Here is a 21,488-nt window from a genome sequence, read left to right on the forward strand (position 1 = left end):
AAAAAAGTAATTTATTCAAGTCGAAGGTTCATATTTCATATATGCAAACATCGGTACACAAATCCAATATCGAAAATCGACATATACAAAAGAAAACCCATAAGGTATTGTCGAACCAAATCTCCATCCAAGTGATCCAAGTACTACGTGCGACATTAAGAATGTATTATCATATACTACAAAAGCTAAAATTTAAGATTAATATCATGATCTCATATTGACTCGAATAACTTGGATATCATAAACCAATTATCCATTGTCTTAATTTCATGTATGATTGTATTCTTGTTTCTATATTCCAAGGATGGAGCTTGCTGAGGTCGGGGTTCCTCTATGGACATGGTAGTTGGGAGCGTTGTGTTTCTGAAGGTGGCCTTGGAAAAGAATGCTTCCATTGAAGAGGACAAAGGTTAATTCACAATCCAACTTTTTTCCCTGTGTACCTTTGTTTCCCCGATATATTATGGAAATATAACTATTCTAAACTCATGAGAACGATGTTTGCAAAAAATCCATCCAAGACAAAGTTTGGAAATTAAAGTCGAAAATCAGATGATACAGCTAAAAGTTACTCCGAATATTGCTAAATTTATAATGTTTTCGCATCATTGTGACTGTCACTAAATAGGAAATCAACATATATCATAGATCATGATGAGCAACATGGATTCCTATAAACAAGGTCTCTGCTCATTAGTACCAATTTATAGTTACACGTAACAGTTCCAGGTGGCTCTAGAAGGAAATGCAATTTCTTTTCTTTCTTGGCAGTGATTATGTACCTGATTGTACAAAAAGATCAGTAAACTAAGAAGTTCCTGAATGCTGTTATGTACCTGCAGAAACATCATAGCACAAATTAGGAGTTAAAGCAACCTCAAAACATGAGGTACTCTTGATCAGAGAAAGAGCAGCAGGAGCCGAGGGGAATTAGAATTTGATTGTGAGCCGAGGGAAAAAAAAGGCCTATCTACAAGGTTTTCACAATAAGACTTGAAGCACAAAAAGTGGGGGAGGGATAATTTTTTTTCCCTCGTTTTTTAGATTCTGTTCACATTAAAAAAGACCATCTGCTTTTCTATCAAAGAAATAATAACATTTTGTATTGTCTCAAACATTATTGCGGTCGCATCACATTTTAATTCATCTAATGACTTGTCTAAACGGAAGTCGAAACTCGAAGGTCAATAAACAAATAAAACCAACAACATAAAATTTAGTTATGTGAAATCAGTGAGGTGTAATCCAAGAAGTTTTTAGAGATGAACCTTAGAACAATCTGAGGATTTTTTAAGAAGGAATTAAACAGGTAGAATTGAACTCACATGGGGATATTCACCATAGTTTCACGTGAGTGAAGGTATTTCTGCATGACCCTTTTGAGTTGTTGGAGGAGACCTAATCGATGTTCTCAAAGATTCCATGATGCTGGAAAAGGAGGGGCGTTTCCAAGGCTCGCTGAGATATTTATGCAAAGTTAGTTACAAAAGCAACTTAAAAATCAACTTTAGTTCAGATGAAATTCTCTGCTAATTTGAATTGAAGCCAATAGTATGTAGAAATTGATAACAGGTATGTTCACATGTGAAATCAATAGTGGAAAGGAATCTAAGCAGCAAGAAAGGAAGTGACACCAATTGATAACATATACTACCCCAAAATGCTATTAAATATATTTATGGCTGATTCAGAAACAGCATTTATGACAGGTTTGCACGTCAGACAAGGAAATAATTATACCCTCCAAGACGAACACTACACTTCCCAAATAAACCAGACGTACAAGTAATTGTACCCACTAAGACGGACATTACACTTCCCAAGTAAACCAGACGTTTCACTCACTTAGCCCAGCAGCTCTCGATTATGGCCGCTATCTGAGGATTTATGCCCACCGGTATTTCAAGCCTTTTTCCTTTAAAACCAACAGCTGCAACAACCTAGAAGGTTAAGATACAAATTCAATCATGAGTACATATAAGTGGGCTCAAGAAAACATCAAAGTTAATGTAAATATAGCGGCAATGCTTCGGAAACTTTGACAGATTAAGGGAATAACCATCGCCAGTAGGAAACTAGCAAAGGTAAGACTTTCATGTTTTCATTTTTTCCATTATTGTTTTGGAGGGAGAGGTAGAGTGGTAGGCAGGTTGCAGAGGCCATAGCAGGGCATGTCTCTCCGGCTCCCCACAAATCCATGCAGGATAAAATATACTTCAAAGTTCAAACTGATAGTACATCATCGGCATCATCAGTTTGTATACAGAACATAATTACCATCAGATGTTAAAATTTCCCAAAATTAAAGATCAAAGGGTGAATCAGATGCATCTGATGCTACTTCGAGGAACTAATGATATGACTTCTTATTATGGAAAATTGCAATTTTAGTCCTATAATTTGTCATGTTTTGGTTTTTAGTCCTGCAACTCGTTAAAAGTATGGTTTTCATCTAGTAACCTGAACTTTTTTTTTTGGTTTTGGTTCCTTTTTTTGCCTAAAACCACTAAAGTCATCGAATATTGTTTATTTGATACCGATGTTCTTCTACGTGACTCATGTGACAAGAATAAAGCGTATATTATACAAATTAAAATTTGGCTAAACAAAAACAAAGAAAAAACGACAAACCTTTTTCCCTCCCATTTTGAGGGATTGAGGATTGTTTTGTTTTATTTTCCATTTTTTTAAACTAGTAATCAGCACGTGCGATGCACGTGTTGACACTTTGTCTTTATAATATATTTATTTATTATTTTTTACAATTATATTTAGTTGGATTTTCACGGCCTCATAATAAAAATCATAAATTTGAATTAGTAATTATGCAAATCAACTTAAATAATACAATAATCATTAACAAATTTTTATAATGTACGTTTCATATCATTATTGATATTTGAAAATATAATCATTCAAACTAAAATTAATGATAAATAAAAAACATAATCATGAAAGTATTAAACAATTATATTTTCAGTCATATAACTCGTATGTTTCAAACAAAAATTCATGATACGTAAATAAAATAGTCATCGAATTACTAAGTTATTAATTAGATTTTTCTTAGTTAATGATTATTTCAACTCTTTTATCATATTTTATTTTGATATTTTTTTAAATTATTAATTAAAATATAAATAAGAGTACATTTGAGTATTTTCCAACAAAAATAATCGAAAAAAATAACCAAAATGAAATTATAAATTCAACTATTCAATTTAAAATAAACTGATATCCTAACATCATAAAATTTATTGATAATTCATTCAATAAAAGTTCTCGTAAATCATCATAATAAATGTTTGTACCATGATTAATTTTATTTTTATTGCCTTAGAATCATGCATAATCTCAAATCTATTAAAGAACACCAAATTTAATACACACTATTTTATAATTTAAGACAATTATTGTTGATATAAATGACTTATAATAATTGAATTAAATTAAATTATTATTCAATTGATTAGAAAATACTCTCTCCATCCCAATTATATAGATCACATTTATTTTATTTTTATTTTTCCCAAATATATAGACATATATCATATTTGATAATATTTTTTTACACTCGTTTACTAATATACCCCTATTAACTATATCTTAAAAATTATGAAATCATTTTTTACATTTTTTAAATACAATTATAGGGATAAAATTTGAAGTTCGTACAAAATTTGTTTTCTCAATATAAATAAAGAAAATAGCATAAATAAAAAATAAAACTTACGGTATTAATATAAAAAGTTAGATTAAAAATATATATTTATGAAATTTGTATAATATTAATTAAGCCCTTGATATTTTTATATATTTAAGAAGGAGAAAATTTTTAATAATAATTATACAAATTTAATAAATAATGATTTTATATATATATGAGTTTGATGATTATGATAAAAAGATTTAAATTAATAAATTTGATGGCTTAGTATATTATTTTTTTTATTAATATTAAGTGAACAAATTATATAATTGATACTATGGTAATGAGTCTAATTATGACTCATTTCATATTATCTGTTCTGATTATATAGTGTAGTTTTTTTTCACACATATTAAAAAAATCATGGAGAAAACAAATTTGTAAAGTTTCTATTATTTATACCTTTTAATGTATTCAAAAAATTAATGCACAAGTTTCAAAATATAGTTAATAGGGGTAGAGTGTAAAAAAAATACTAAAATGGTATATATATATATGCCTATAAATTTGAGACAAAAACAAACAAACAATCATGATCTATATAATTGAGACGAAAATATTATCTAACTTGGATGCTTTTCATTTTTAATCACTTTACTTTTATATTTTTATTTAATTTATTTATCTATTTGATTAACTGAAAATCTTTTAAGACATAAACTAAAATTAGCTTTTCATTTTATATTCTTATATATTTTTATATTCCCTACATTACTAAAATAAAAAGACAAAATTGTTATTTCAAAATGGTAAAACTTTAACCTTTTATTCACTTATATATGTATATATATGTGTATGTAAATATTAATTAATATCTATAAAATAGATTATACATTTATGACCTTCATTGAATTGCAACTAATGATTCCATTAACCCCATTACACAATTCATTTTTTTAATTATTTTACGTAATATAAGGAATATAAAAATATATAATAATATAAAATTAAAAGCTAATTTTATTTTATGGCTTAATTGAGTTTCAGTTAATCAAATGGATAAATAAATTAAATAAGAATATAAAAGTAAAAGATAAATTTTAGTTTATGACTTTAATTGAGTTTCAATTAATCAAGTTTGAATAATTATAATTTAATATTTTCTCTTCCTTATCTGTAAAATATCAAGGGTTTAATTTATTTTTTTTAAAAGGTAAACTTGCATTTTATTGAGTGATCAATGGTTTAATTTATACTCCTACATTAATTTCGTAAATATATATATATTTTAATACCGTAAATTTTAATTTTTAGCCTTGTTATTTCAAGATTTATTTATATTTGATTAAATGCAACTCAATTAAACTCATAAAATAAAAATTATCTTTTAATTTTATATTCTTATCTAATTTATTTATCTATTTGATTAACTGGAACTCAATCAAGCCATAAAATAAAATTTTCTTTTAATTTTATTTTCTTATATTATATATTTTTATATTCCTTATATTACATAAAGTGTAAAATAAATAAAAAAATTATTTAAAAATGAATTGTGTAATGGAGTTAATGGAAGCATTAGTTGCAATTGAATTAATGTCATAAATGTATAATCTATTTATGGATACTAATATTTACATACATATATGTACGTGTGTGTGTAAATATGAATTATTATCATTATTAATTTAGTTTGAATAATTATTATTTAACATTTTCTCCTTCTTATTTGTAAAAATATCAAGGGTTTAATTTTTTTTAAAGGTAAACTTGCATTTTATAGAGTTATCAAGTGTTTAATTTATACTCCTACATTAATTTTGTAAATATATATATTTTAATACCGTAATTTTTACTTTTTAGCCTTGTTATTTCAAGATTTCTTTATATTTGATTAATTACAACTCAATTAAATTATATTTGATTCATTGCAACTCAATTAAAGTCATATAAACTAAAATTTATCTTTTACTTTTCTATTCTTATTTGATTTATTTACTATATAAATTTGATTAATTGCAAGGTTTTCGACCCTTAAGAATAGTGCGTTGAGGCCTGCCATAAATCATTAATGAAGAAACGGGCGGGCCATATATCCTACACATACACATCTAACGGCCACACACCTACACATGTATTTAATTTCGTGTATTTATTTTTTTCTTAATAGCAAACAAAAATAATAATGATAATTAATGACTAACATATATTTACTTTTATATCCCTTTATGTACATGAAGTGTGTTATACATATTTATTTTTAAACCCTTGTACATATGTTGTTGGAGTAGATAAAAGAATGAATAAAAAGGCAAAGTTGTAAATTCACAATCGTAAAACTTTGCCCTTTTATTCACTCTTTTAGATAGGTAATAGACTTGTACATATGTTGTTGGAGTAGATAAAAGAATGAATAAAAGGGCAAAGTTTAAATTCACAATCGTAAAAATTTGCCCTTTTATTCACTCTTTTAGATAGGTAATAGATTAGATAAATTTTAATGTGTAATATAGGTTATTCTTGTCAGTATCGATGTCAAATATGCAATATTCGGTGGATTTAGTAGTTTCGGGTAAAAACAGGACCCAAAAAAAATAAACAAACTTTGACAGGTTACAGGACTAAAACAAAAAACACACTAAAATTGCAATTTCCCCCCTTTTGTATCACTACCTAATGTACAATTTACATCTACTGTTCAAGTATTTCAATTATCAACATTCTTGAAGCAACAGTTCTACCCCTATCCCCATAAAGTCTGACCCAAATCAGCATAATATTTATCAGACAATAAGTCATAATTATTTTTATAAAAGTCTTATTTGTTCAAATAAAGCTAATCACGAACCTGAGCAGGATTTAAGTTACCCCAAGGCTGCTGCAGCGTTGCCAGCTCCCATAGAATTACCCCAAAACTGTACACATCTGATTTCTCATTTGATGGTTCATCACGGAGGACTTCAGGTGCCATCCACTCGGGCTACATGAAAAGAAAAGTAATTCGTTATTAGATTGAGTATTGGAAAATGTCTGAGGAATGATACCATCGCCCAAGAAGAGAGTAAACTTACAGTGCCAGCAGCAGACTTGGATGAAAGAAATGTGTTAGCCTTTAAACGGGAAAGACCAAAATCACAGACCTGACGAAGACACGACCATGGTTAGGATTCATACAAAATAAGTGAGTGAAGAAATCTTAAAAACAAAGGTACGCCAATTCTGTGAGTTTGATAGGAACGAGGACAAATCTTACAAAAGCATATCAACTTATATGATTCTTTAAATAATAAGCAACAAATATACAGGCCCCTAAATAAATAAAATGAAGCAACCATATGAGAGGATGGATGTCATGTCATAGATCAACTCCACTAATTCAATAGTGGTTGGAGGAAAAATGAAAATGGAAATGTTTTAACATTTCAAAGCATCACAATTGACTTGCTCATATCAGAAGTAAAAATAAATAGTTTTCCTCTTACCTTCACAGTATACTTTCTATCAACTAATAGGTTAGGAGATTTCAAATCCCGATGAACAATAGGAGGATTGCGTTTATGAAGATAGTTCATCCCCTTTGCCTGTACAATGGTAGAATCCAACAAGCGAAAGTAATTAGAATGTGGGAGACAAGGTCACAGGAGTTTCCACCAACAAAGAATTCACGGTGGAGAGACGTGACATGAGGAGGAAGAGATGAGGGTTCTGTAGGACTTTAGATGCCCTTAGAAAAGGAGCTAAAGACATACAACATCAAAAGCCATGCCCATCCGACGTCTCTCATCCAACGAATCTCTCGCACCAGTTTTATGCAAAAGTCGATACAGACTACCTCTGAAATTTAGGGAGGGGGGCACCGAGTCTGTTAGAACAGAGGATACAAGGCAGTTTAACAAGGATAGTTGACCTTAGAAACTATAAACAAAGTATACCTAGATAAATACTCTGTGACTATGGACAAGTTTGGAGGCTCTGTGACAGCACCCATGAAAAGCACAATATTTGGATGACGCAATCTTTTCATAATTGCCACCTGAGAAAACAGTCAAGTGAAGCTAAACAAACTACCAGTAAAGAGTATTAAAGTTGATTGAAGGGAAGCAGCACTGAGTCACTTACCTCCTGTAGAAATTCCTTGAACCGCTCCCCATGTAAGTCTTGCTCCATGAGAATCTTCACGGCAACATCCTGCAATGTAATCATACAATAGTGCAAAGGGATGAATTTGGAATTGCAAAAGAAAAAATTGAAAAATGGACGATTTGTAACATCTTTAAAGAACAATAAGATGGATAACTTACACAACCATTCCAGTCAGCAAGATGAACTGTACCAAAAGAACCTGTATAATTAAAAATAAATTATCTTATCACATGACCATGGAGAATAAGCATTGCTACTAGTTGTGGAACTACACATGGGATAGAGGTGAACAATGTTTTTTAACATGGCGTAGACGATACCTGCCCCAATCCTCTCCTTCAGAGCAAGATCACTCCAGCTAATACATATATCTTCGACATCAAAAGAAACATCGCTTGGTATAGACCAAGTAAGTTGTCTGACATCACCAGATCTTATATCTTTATTTTTATTTACTCTTGGATTCAATAAGGCAACATGTGGTTCAACATCCTTATGCTCGATTGGAGGGACAACCTTTAGAGGGACTGAATCTTCGACAATGTTTGTGAAACTCGAAACATCATAAGCATTAGACGGTTCGAAATGCCGCTGTTCCTTGCTGCGAACCTTTATCCATGAATTTGTCGGAAATGGTGGCGTATGAGAAATTTCCTCTACCTTGCAAGAGCTGGGCAAGTAGCTCGTTCTATCCTCATAACTCCTTTCTGATTGTTTAGGATGTATGCAATTGCCGATATCCCCATCAAGAACAGTTCCAGCTGTCAGGAACAATTACATGTCTTTTAATTCGCAAATTCAAACTAGCAAAACCAATAAGAACAGCACACAGTCAAGGAACCAAAGACAATAAAATATTATGCATGCATATGTCTGCAGGGAGCTTCTGAACAGAATAGAGGAAATCAAATGAGGAATGTTTTACGAGGAGCAAGACAGCATGAAGACCAAAACTAGGTAAAATTGCAAACATCAAATATTCAGCATAAATTTCAACCGAAACCATCGCCCAACAAAGTAATAACATCGCTCAATTTTCTAACAAATAGATTCTAATAATATTTTTTAAATGAAAAAGGTTCAATGGCAAGGAACCTGAAAGCATTATTTTATGAGATGAAATATCATTTCATAGATAAAAGATTTATTCATTAACTTTGGGAAATTAAGTATAAAATAAATGAAAGTACAATCAGATTACAGAATCGTTGTCACAGAAAATTCTAAGGTGATATCGAAAAATTTTATTTACCCAAAGGATGCTTTTGACTAAGAAAGCGCAATGAAAGGTTAGATGATCACCAGAAACAGAGTACTTATGCAGGAAAACTCATCATTAAATACAATCACCTGCCAAAGAATCATCAAGCATGAGATCAAGTGATTGAAAGTCTGAGAAATACTGCTTTGCCAGCAACTTAAAATCAATCCCGGAATCCAGCTGTCTCAGTCGTGGAAAGTTCAACGGTGAAAAAAATGAGATTGTAGAAGGGCCATTTAGCAAGGAATTGGGTTCATATAAGCATCCCGGTTTCTCAACCAAATCAATAAGATATTCCCTGTGAAACCAATACATTGTTGTTTAATCTAGGAGTTATGCATGCCTCTCTCTGTACATATAAACTAATGTAGACACACCACATTTTTATGAACCGAGAGCAGCATAGAATATTGCAACCTTTAGAGGTACTCGATTGATGGATTTGAAATAACAGATTTCAAATTTTTTGACTTGTTTGGATGAACAAAATTAATGTGAATTTCAAATCCACTGCGTAACAAGTTAGACAGTGTCAATAATCATTGTGGTGGATTTCAAATACTTCCAAAATGGATGTCATGTGAAACACACTTTTCAAATCCATTTCTCCGAACAAATCCATCGATCCAAGCACAACCGTAGAGACCATATAACAAAGTAATTCTCATTCAAGTCAAGAATCAAAATACCGAAAAGGTTATGAAATGTTAATCATGTAAGCATTGTAATCTAAAACTTGAACACAATAGAAAAGATAAAGAAACAGTAAACTAACAAGTTTATAGAATTCTTGCCATCTTGTTTCCAGATTAGCTTTATTTGAAATGGTGGCAAACATCTGACATAGTTAACTTGATGATTTGGTTGTCCTAATAACCCCAGATTACAGTACTTCACAACGGAAAACTGTGGCACTGATTAAATAGATGCTTTTGGAATGAGACTTTTGTCCATTTTGAACCAGGTAATAATCTTTCGTTATTGTTCTGATATTGAATAAATGACACCCCAGTGATGTCATTTGCAGAAGTCAGATATACCTTTCAAGCCCAAATCGAACAAGGCATGAAGAAGCATCTTCTCTAGTACAATATTTGCATCCTTTTGCAATCCGGCAAGATAAGCCAATCGTGTCAGCTAAAATCTGCCAAAACACAACCATTTTATGTGATGTTCGGAAACCAAATTCTACAGGGATTCATCTTATAGCAAACAACTATTTTAGAACGGTATTGTCGATGAGAACATCACATGCCAATGTATGATGAGTAAAGAAAAGAAACAGTAATCACATTCACCAAATTCTAAAGGAAACACTATGAGGTAGAAGTAGTTACCATACAAAAACATTGTAAAAATCCAAGGAAAAATGATGACGGGGTTGTCTTGTAGCAGATTGTAGTACACAACCCCTTTCAGTCCATTTCCTACACCTTGGCATGTTATTTTAAAAAATAATTAAGTGTGCATTATCAGATCAATTACTGAAATCTAAAAATTAGGTCGAATGGAGGCCGATGTAGGCAATAAAAAAACAATCTAGAATTGTACTGGCACAACTGAGCACTTTTTGATATACCTGTTTATGCTATAATAGCAGTACAACTTACACCTGAAAATGTACCAGACCTAAATCAATGTTCTAAATGGCGACCGAGGCGGCCATCTACTGCACCGCCTTTGCCTACGGCGGTTGGAGGTCAACGGTGAGCCGGGGTGCGCGAGGCGGGAGAGGAGGGAAAAAGTCAACAAAATTTTTAAAAACCCTAACTATTAAGTATTTATACATTATATACTTTCTATTCAAAAGAAAAAAACAACTCAATCACCCACATTTAATATATGCACATATTGCATGTTTATATATAATTATGTATAAATAATAGTGAAAAAATTCAACCGCCTAGGCAGTAGATAGTCACTAACCGCCTACCGCCAATTAAAACACTGATCTAAATGAAAAGAAAACTATACAAAATCATTGGGGCTCTAGATGCTTCATGGAGGTGGCGACGGTGATTGTGATTCTACCATTTGTTATTAGCGGGAACTAGCGGGGATGAGCAGCCCTAAAAAATTCAAAATCATTGAAAATACTGAGGATAGATCTCACTTTCAGTTTTAATATTGTACCATACATCAGGTTCTAACCCAGAATGTACAGGGTCTGGTAAGAACACATTGGAAGGGAACTTCATTGTGCTGTTTCATGGGACGGAAACACAACACAATTTGAGAAAGTAAATGGGACCAAAATTGTCAGTAGACATACAATAGATGGTTGTTGGTCAAAAGGAGGTTCATTCAAGCCACAAAAAAGACAATCTATGATTGTACTAGCACAACTGAGCACATAATCGCAACAAAGTAGATTAGGACGTACTTTGAATAGCAAAGAGCGGTGCCTGCATAGTCCAATAGAAAGGCTACCTATAGGGAGAACAATGGACCCCAAGCAATCTTTTAACTCATCAGTGCACTCTTTCCAGAGGGGAATCAAGTCATCTTCCTTGTTAGAAACTGAAATCCTAGGAAAGGCATGAAGTGGTGATTACAACAAGAAAGAGTGAGCTCAAATAATAAACTAGGTGCTTCTAGCTTCGAATACTCACCCCATACGATTGCAAACTAGTTTTGCTAGATGGTCAACAACTTCCTTTGTGGTGATGCAACTAGATGACATAGAATGAATCCGGTTTTGCAGCTCTTTCAAGCTAGGATCACTTCGTCGATCTACTGAAATCACTTCTACCGAAGACACAATGGCAGGATCTACAGTCTTTAGTGACTCAAGTGATGGAATGCGGCTACTTTCTTGAATATCAGAGCACACAGCCCAAACATATGGATCCATCCCATCAATCGCATGGAATCCATCTGGAATTTTGTCAAAGTATGATAAACAGCCAGTTACCTGATGAGAACAAGAGTACGAAGAAAAAGATATGATAATGCTTCAACTCAAAAAGTCAAAAACACAGAACAACGTGCTGAAAAGACTAAGTGCAAACTTTCATTGATTTTAGATACATCATGAAAAACCAGAATAATATTGTAATAATGAGAAGGATGTATGCAGAAAGGATAAATGTAAGACGCGCTACAACAAAATGTGTATCTACTATTTTAGTAAAAGAGAAGCTGGAACCTTTAATTGTAAATCTTAAAATAATTTCTGTACTAGTACCCTTTTCAGGGTACACTTTGTTGAGCCAAGCAAGCAACGCTCCGTTGTCTACGTGATTAGTTATTATTCCTTGTTGAAAATAGATCAGTTGTTCCATATATAAAATATGGGGAACGATTGGGTAAATGATAAAAATGCTGTTTGCTTATGTAAAGGGTGTGTGACCATTTTACACTGAAATTTCACTTTCTTATCCAAATCCAAAACCTACAAATGCGGTATGCATTACCCAGAAGCGATGAGAGATGGCCTCCACGGAGGTAGGCAAATATGAAGAGGCTGAGTCATCAGGAAAAGGATCCAAGCAATTAGGGTCATCAGCACAGGTAGCTTCCGATGAGAGACGAAGAGCTAAAGCAAGCTGCAACTGGTAACTCTCCTCCGTCTGTTGCGCCCAGCTCTTTGACGATGAGTCTCCGTCACCGCTTCCAGAAAGCTCCGCTGCCTTTGCAGGCAATTCAGCACAAGCGTCATTTAAAGGAGCAAACGCCATCTCGGGATTGGACAGAGAGGGCACATAATTGTCCCCCGAGATTGAGCTCTCACCAAAGCTGCTCCCGCTCGACTGCCTCTGCAGTCCAGCCGTCCCGATCCGATTCTGCTGCAACTGCGGCTGAATCATCCTTTGATCAAACACCTCCCAATCAAAGGCCGACACTCTTCCCGGCTTCAAGATATCCTTCTCCCCGGAGTTGGAATCCAATTTCGGCGGATTAAACAAGGGTGGTTCGTCAGTATTTTGGCTTAATAAAGTGTAGTTGGGTCGTCTACCCTTAATATCCATAGACACAGGCAATTCATGAAACCTGAATCCCTCGAGTCACTATCCACAGCTCAAGAGTATTGCCTCCAGTTCTTCATTAATGGCTTCTCGCTGTTTAGCATTATATCATCGTCGTTGTTATTATTATTATTATATATTGAGGAAGAAAAAGGCCAGAGAGTTTGCACTGAAAATTATAAAATGGTTTCTTCAAAATATATATATAAAAATGGTCGAATCGCTGCTCGATTAAATTTTTATATAGGTTTCAAAAAACAAATAACGATGGACGAGCATGAATCTAAAATTTTGTCTTGTAGTTGTACAACTTCACCTTATTTATCCGACAAATCTTTCTTCTAATCAAATTATTTAATTTAAATAAAACTCACCGATACAGATATTTATATTTTATTTAATTAATAATTTGTCGTGATAGAAAAATGACACCGCAAAAGATAAAATCTAGAAATGAGTCAAATGACAACGAAAGAAAAAACTCACCTAGCTATGTATATAAACTTTTTATTTTTCAGTTAAAACTATAACGTTGATAGCAGCATTAGGTAAGCACACCCGATGGATGGGAAATATGGAGAAGAACATGTCTCTCGTGAAACTATTTCACGTATCTTTAATTTTGAGATGATCTCACGAATCTTTATCAGTGAGCGTCGCTTATATTTACAATAAATAATACATTTTGTATAAAAATATATTTTTTCATAAATGATCAAAATACGAAACTTATCTCACAAAATTCATTCATGAAACTGTTTCATAATAGTTTTTGTATATAAAAAATAACTTTAATCGATCTTTATTTTTAATAATAATCCTCTCAAGTGTATTTGTGTATATTGGGTCATTTTTTTTAAAAAAATGATCAAAGTCATTTTGCTAACCTCCGCAACATACTTTGGGTGTGGCGTAGGGGTGCAAACGAGTCGAGCTACTCGTTAGTAGCTCGATCAAAGCTCGAACATACAATCGAGCTCGAGTTCGAGCTTCAAATATATGTGTTCTACTCGATAACACACACATATATAAAATATAATACAAATATATATATATAAATATAATGTATATAATATTTTATTTATTTATTTATTCATATATTTTGTATTTATATATATATATATAATTTTCGAGCTCGAGTACAAAACTAACTACTTTATCAAGTTCGAGCTCGAGTAGTCAAATACGAGTCGAGCTCAAGCTCAAGTAGTATGCTACTCGGGCTCAGCTCGGCTCGATTACGCATGTAGTGTGAGGGACACATTTTGTGAGGCTCCATATCAAATGAACGGTATGATTTATTATTTTTTAAAAAATAACGCTATACAATAATAAAGAATTAGATCAACTTAGTAATTTTACTTTATTTTCACACAACTTTGCCACAATTTATGTTGGCATATTTTAGTTTCAAAATTTGAAAAGTTACGTTCACTCATGTGTTAACAACTTGATGTTGTTTTTTTTAAAAAAATAACAATAATAATAATAACAACTGTTAATTTGAAAAGTTACGTTCACTCATGTGTTAACAACTTGATGTTGTTTTTTTTAAAAAAATAACAATAATAATAATAATAACAACTGTTACATATAAATGATTTCGTAACATTGTAATTCAATTAATATTGATAAGCGTTCATTGTAAAGTGGCATTCTAATTGACCCGCTAACTACCCCAAATAGTTGTCCTAATTCTCAGAAGGATTTTCTGATAAGTGCATCGCGTCATACACTACTGTACAACAATTGGTTTTCTTTGACCGTAAGACACTAATCACGGTAATCCGGATCTTTTATTAAAAAGTAGATGAGATCTTAGCATATGGGTAATATCCAAACCATGCATCCAACGATTCGTATTTTTACACATAGACATAATTAATTATATATTGTTGACGTAGCAAATCATGGGACATTAGATCTATCATTGGGGTATTATCCATATGCTAGGTTGAAATCTACCTAAATGACATTACGTGAAATAGACTTGATATCATATTTTAGTCGTCGGCTTTGCTGTAAACATGTATTGGGATATACTGAAATTTTTTTGAAATAAAAGGCTTTCCTACTATTTCAAATATCACGGGTTAATTTTCTAACACTTCTTCTATTTGACTAGATTCACGACAAATTATTATTTTTTACATTAAAAACATTAATTTTCATTGTATATATGTGTACTCTTCAAATACGGACACAACCGTGCAAATAAATACCCAAACCAAATGCAAATCGCACAGCCATTTTTCTCTACATCCAACATCAAGAACCTCAGATTGTCCGGGCATGTTACATCAATCCAAAACTATTCATTCAACTAGAATTTAGATAAGAGAAATAGAACATTCTACAACAAACATGGAAACTGAAATTTATCCATTGATGAATACATAAAGCAGGAGCCCATTAGTAAACATATGGAAGTATCCTCCAAGGAACCAGGTTCCGATATTCCGCCCAAACTTCCTTGTACTTCTGTGCGCACCGGGCTTCATCTCTTCTTTCTCTCCATATTAGTAAAACAAAGAGGTATATTGGATAGAAATATGGAACTGGAGAACTGCATAAGCATGGTAAAAGGCTAAAAAACTAAGTCACTGTAAATTGCTCTTCCTTCATAGATAGATAGAGAGAGAGAGAGATTATGACCTTATCCCACAAGGTAAACTGAAGGACAGAGCAACCAACAAATCACCGAGATAATTACTGTGTCTGGCAATTGCCCTGAAAAAGGAACAAAAATCTACCAGGATGGAACCATAGTAATTTTGGATAAAGGAGATATTCATAGTTTGTAGAAACATGAGGAACACCAAAATGCAGTGGTATCGTAGAGCCTATACATAAGGAGAGAACACGGCAAGAGAGATGGTTAAACTTGCAGAGAGATAATACATTATACTCTAGATACCTTGAGGCTACATTCTGATTGATGCCAAGGATTCCAAATCCATGATAGTAAATCTATTGAATTTGTTTGGATATTCATTTTAAAATAAATTTTACATCCTTCTTAGCATGTAACCTACTTTTTGCGTCGACACAATAGTCATTTGATATCCCTTTTTTTTATTCCTCAAACCCAAGTCCTTCAGTGAGAGAACTTAATTCATATAGTTTGATATATACTTTATTGGCTATTCACGACAACAAAACTAGTCATCATTGTATTAGCAGTATTTCTACATTAAAACAGGCTTTCAAAACATCTTGAGCCAAAGTGCACCAAATAATGGGGCTTCATCGTTAAGGGTGCACACTACCAGAGAGTTGAATCTTAACTTGGCTTGAGACTCTACTGCTGAGCGTGAACAATCAGAACATTGGCTGCTGTATGAAGTCACTCCAAAATGCCATTCTTATACAAGTTTTCACTTCAGTGGCGTGGATAGTTGCTAAAATTACTTGTCAAAAGGAAAGATACCAAAGCCTGATTTTGTAGTGCTTTTTTATTGAAAGAAAAGTTTAGGGCATTGGGATGTGGATAAAATGCATTTTGTTTAAGAAAAATTGTGCTCATAAACTCGAATTTGGTAAGGTGGAACCAGAACAAATATACAAGTTGTACTCTGCAGCTCCGAGGATCACTCTTAATTAGGCGGTCGCTAACCGTCCTGCCACCGCCTACCGCCATTTACAACATCGGAGTTTTGTAAACAATAGTATGACAGGATTTGTAATAATATAATATTTTCATGTGATGAAGTAATGAAAATACAGAGAGATGTCTAATGCCAGATGGGTACTTACCAGAAACCAGAAGCAAGAAGCTTCCCTCCAATTATTTTTGGAGGCCTACCCCAAATAAGTAATTTGGAATTCTTTTTGAAATCATGCTTCTGCTTGTTAGCTCCTCGGAAGACAAGATAGCTTTGCAACCACAAAACAAGCATATCAGTGTAGACAATAGACACAAGCAATTGAGAAGATCGGAAACTCCAAATATGTTGGTTGAAAACAACCAACCACAATAGCAGCTGTGATTGCCTCATTTGAACGAGAAATATTACCCAATGAGAAAAACAAGACAGTTGGCAACAACAGCAGCAGTTGTTAGCTCCACCTCATTATCTTTAAGCCACCAACCCTTTCAAAAGAGAAGAAATAAATTATAAACTATTTACAAGAACATTGTTTTGCATTCATACACTACGGCATCATTCACATGCCAGATTGAGCCAGAGTAACCGATCAGATGGCACACTAAACAAGGGAATGGCGAGAATAAATTACTAGAATAGTACATTTCTGAAAAAAAAAGTAGTGGCTCAAGAATTGAATGGAGTAGGACAACGAAAACATAAATTTTACTTAACTTGCAAATATTAATATCATTTTGGTTGCATAAAGACATTATATAAAATATATAAACCAGTATGAGACAGAAACAGTCAATATCCAATTTCAGGGTACTTCAGGAACCCTTAGAAATTATAGAGGTGAGAATATAACCATGGTACAACTGCAGCAACGATCATAGATCAAAAGGATTGACAAAATATAATTAGAGAATCTACATGTGATATGGTTCCATATTAACATAATTCCATGATGATACGACACTGTATCGCTAAAAATACTGGATAGACAAAGTATGTCCTCAACAATGCCATCCTAAAATTGCAATGGAGGTTATGTTTCATGGAGGAAAGGCGAAAGTGCCCATGGATAACTGAGTGTGTGTGTGTGTGTGTGTGTGTGTGTGTGAGTGAGAGAGAGAGAGAGAGAGAGAGACAGGATTGGTGGAAATTGGATATGCTTGGAGAAAGACAAGGGAATCGGAAAACCATAAAAGAAAGGGAATATGAAGGTAGTTAATCACACAGTGAACCTCAACCGAAATGTTTCCAAAACCATTTTCAATGCTAACCACATTAACATATCCGGGGATAAGAAACCCAGGACCAAATCATATTTGAGTGCCATTCAGAGTTGATTTCTTCCAAAAAAAAAAGTTATATGCTTTGACTAAACCCAGTTTGAGGGGAATAAGTATGTAGAGTTGAATTTAAGAAAGGGAAACTTGAAAAAAAAATTGAACTAAGTGTAGCTTATACTACTGTATACCTGGATACTGAATGTAAATGGAATCCATACTAGATCTCCAAAAACCAGCATGAAACCCAACCTCTCTGCAATTATATCCCATCTAAGAAGATGCCAATTTGGTTGAGGTTAGATTTAAGGATTCTGGGACATGTGAATGGAAGGTTAACAACTAGGATGGATATTCAAAAAGCAACCAAAGAAACGGAAAATTAATTTGACAGAGATGGCAAACCTTCAACACTAATCAGATTATCAGATTGATATGTTAATAATGTTACACAAACCTAGCAGAACAAAAACCAGTGTGACATTACCACATGATTTTCGACAGACGAATCAAAATTCTAAAATTATATGGCGACCTAAAGCTAATTACACAACAGAACTTTTAAAGCCAAGCAAAGAGAACTATTCTATGATATATATGTTGGACAAACAAATGATGATACAGATACAATAGCAGTGACATAAATGTGCCAAATGATTAAGGGAATTAATAGGTGTGGATAACTAGTAGACAGGTCTGAATGTTCACATACAAGAGGAAAGTATGATACTTACGTGGAGGTCATGTACTCTTCAAAGAAAAAGTAGTCCAGAATATATAGCTGAATTAGGAAACAAAAGACAAAATTCTAAGTACTAAACAATTTCAAGAACAAACACAACATAATTTTTGCCAACATACCACACAAAATAGCTGGTAGAGTATCATTGCTCGGCTTAAGTCAGTCACTTGAATGCATTTTGCAAGAACAGACAGGTTTATAAGAAGCCAACCCATCATACCAGCTCTAACAAAGTAAAATCTACAAATAGATTGGATTACATTATATTAATAATGTACTGGCCAATTCCACCATGTGAGGAGATAAAGGTGGCTATGTATAAGCATAGGAAATCACAATCGCATTCACTCATAGACATGATGGAAAAAAGCTGATCAACTGTAGTTTTCTTCCAATCAAGAGGGTATTAACTGGAAGGGATTGTTACTAATTTATACAGTGTATACTAAAAAAGAAAAATAAAATAGAGCCTATTGAGAAAATGCCAAAAGCACTAATAGCTAAGTATGTTATGAAGATTGTGAGAATTTCAAGACACCTAGCTAGCATCTTAGGTTTGGAAACATACTTGAGGTCAATTCCCATGAACTGAGGATTTAGTTGTATCCCAAACCACCTATAGTATGACATAAGAATGCATGAGCATAAAATGCAGAAAACTGTCAAGGACACTCTATAAATTTAGTAAATAAAGCATTGTGTATAAAAAAAAAAATAAGTAGAAAAGAAAATGTGAAATAGTTCTTGGAGCTTGAATGATCAATAAAAACTGCTTGGAAGATCTCTTCAGGGGAAACTAAAATATTTGATTTCAATAATAGTTTGAGAGATTTCATGTGACAAATTGAATGATTTACCAGTCATGAATGAAGTTCCCGGTGACCCGAGGCTTTAAAGAAGAACTTTGTGATCGGGAATTATAGCCAGTTATATAGAGAAGAAACGTCACCTGTCATGGACAAACACCATCAGAATTCAGAACGAAACACTAGTGATGTACAGGCAAGGAGACACAAGATCGTCAAATTTTACAAGGTGCATGATCGCCGAATGATTGCAAGTGGCCTTTAAGTCAAAATAAGTTACTGGGATTCGCATGAGTGTATGTGATGCAACACTAGTTAATAAAATTTCAATATTTCAGAGTCACGTTGTGATGGATGACACCAATAATATGACTTCTCAGCTAAAACTTACGAATACACTGAATATAAACGTTGTTGACAAAAGCTCAAACCCTCTGTCTGCAATTGCCTGCAGCAAATATAGTGACACCAGATGCATTTCAGAAATCAATGTGCGCATAATAGACAATAAGCCAACTATTTTATCATTAGCATACACTAAATGCCGTGAACAAAACAAATTTACAACAATCTTCAGACTCTTATGAGCAAGTAACTACAGATGACAATACTCACAGTGAGCGATACAAAATCCAACCATCCGCCTATCCCGAGTAGAAAAACCAATAAGATGAGCGATGATAAACCTGTAATCACCAAACAAAGGAAAAACCAACCAAAAAATCCTCAAGCAACATCATTGGAACCAAAGCTGTGGGAATGGTGCTCTGATTTCTAACCATTGCAACGATAATGGAGCCGACTTCCATCAGAAAGCACCGCTCCAGGAACAACTTTCCCGGGCAAAAGGGATCCAGCAATCGCCAAGTAAGTAATGAATAACAGAATCATAGCAACCTATTCCATTTGTTTTCAAAAATCACAGCAGAAAAAGTAGTCGTTACAATGAGATGCAGATAGCGAATTCATCAAACAAATTCTGAGTGATATGCAGAGAGAACAAACTGATGTCCACGAAGGAATGAGGGAAAGGAGAAGAGCACGGAGATCCATCGGCATATGATAGATGGCGACTGCTTCGGCTTACTACTGACTTTGCTAGGACTCCAGAGTCTAGCTAGGTTGTCACGGAAGGGAAAAATTCCTCAGGAAAAATAAACAAGTGTTCTTTTTTTCTTTTTCTTTTTTTTTTTTTTGAAATAATAAACAAGTGTTTATACTTTAATATACCAGAAAATACATGGAAAATATCCTCTCTTTTTTCCCCAATAATAATTAAAAATAAATAATATTTAGGTTTCTATCTTACAAATTAATTAAAAATCTATTCTTTTATAACTAATTTACAATCAATTTAATAAACTTTACATTTTTTTGAGCAATTTAATAAACCTGAATTAATTATGTACAAGTATCCTAAATACTCGTTTTCTTTTTTAAGTTTCTCTACAGATCTGCGTTCAACAATATTGCTTCATTAACCATGATGGTATGAAAGGTGTTGCGTAGGGGTGCAAACGAGTCAAACAACTCGTGAGCAGTTCAGTCAAAACTCGACTCGAGTTCGGTTTGATCGAGCTCGAGTAGCTCGAATATAAATCGAACTCTAGCTCAAATATTAAATATATATGTTCGAGTAGCTCGCGATAATATATATATATAATATAATATTATATATATATAATTTATTTATTAATATTATTTATTTAAATATATATATTTATTTTTAGAGTTCGAGCTCGAGTAACTCGAAATATACACGAGTTAAACTATTTGTGAGCAGCTCGGTCAAAACTCGACTCGAGCTCAGTTTGATCGAGCTCGAGTAGCTTGAACATAAATCGAACTCGAGCTCAAGTATCAAATATATATGTTCGAGTAGCTCGCGATAATATATATATATAATACAATGCATATAATATTATATATATATATATAATTTATTTATTCATATTTATTTATTTAAATACATATATTTATTTTTAGAGTTCGAGCTCGAGCTCGAGTAACTCGAAATATACACGAGTCGAATTCGAA

General features: G+C 33.0%; 2 protein-coding genes across 3 annotated transcripts; both read right to left on the reverse strand.

Moving 5' to 3' along the window:
- Positions 1-515: 515 nt before the first annotated feature.
- On the reverse strand, positions 516-13,222 carry LOC140865716 (serine/threonine-protein kinase CTR1-like). Of its 2 annotated transcripts, XM_073270443.1 has the most exons (16): positions 12,470-13,221; positions 11,666-11,967; positions 11,437-11,581; positions 10,094-10,197; positions 9,143-9,351; positions 8,113-8,553; positions 7,951-7,991; positions 7,769-7,837; positions 7,582-7,682; positions 7,399-7,483; positions 7,132-7,230; positions 6,721-6,789; positions 6,498-6,629; positions 1,846-1,940; positions 1,326-1,458; positions 516-836 (listed from the first exon to the last, which is right to left on the reverse strand). In XM_073270443.1, exons 1-15 carry the CDS (start codon positions 13,022-13,024, stop codon positions 1,347-1,349), a joined length of 2,559 nt encoding a protein of 852 aa, XP_073126544.1. In that variant the 5' UTR covers positions 13,025-13,221; the 3' UTR covers positions 516-836; positions 1,326-1,346. The 2 variants fall into 2 exon arrangements, with proteins under 2 accessions (XP_073126544.1, XP_073126545.1); XM_073270444.1 differs by lacking the exon at positions 516-836 and having other exon boundaries at positions 1,846-1,930; positions 12,470-13,222.
- A 2,004-nt stretch (positions 13,223-15,226) lies between these two features.
- On the reverse strand, positions 15,227-20,597 carry LOC140860580 (delta(14)-sterol reductase). Its single transcript, XM_073263581.1, has 13 exons — positions 20,457-20,597; positions 20,231-20,348; positions 20,067-20,137; positions 19,843-19,899; positions 19,503-19,594; positions 19,214-19,261; positions 18,765-18,885; positions 18,638-18,684; positions 18,095-18,176; positions 17,038-17,114; positions 16,778-16,897; positions 15,677-15,751; positions 15,227-15,587 (listed from the first exon to the last, which is right to left on the reverse strand). Exons 1-13 carry the CDS (start codon positions 20,508-20,510, stop codon positions 15,434-15,436), a joined length of 1,116 nt encoding a protein of 371 aa, XP_073119682.1. The 5' UTR covers positions 20,511-20,597; the 3' UTR covers positions 15,227-15,433.
- Between the last annotated feature and the right edge of the window lie 891 nt (positions 20,598-21,488).

This window comes from Henckelia pumila, chromosome 4 (assembly GCF_033568475.1).
Source record: "Henckelia pumila isolate YLH828 chromosome 4, ASM3356847v2, whole genome shotgun sequence".
NCBI lineage: Eukaryota > Viridiplantae > Streptophyta > Magnoliopsida > Lamiales > Gesneriaceae > Henckelia > Henckelia pumila.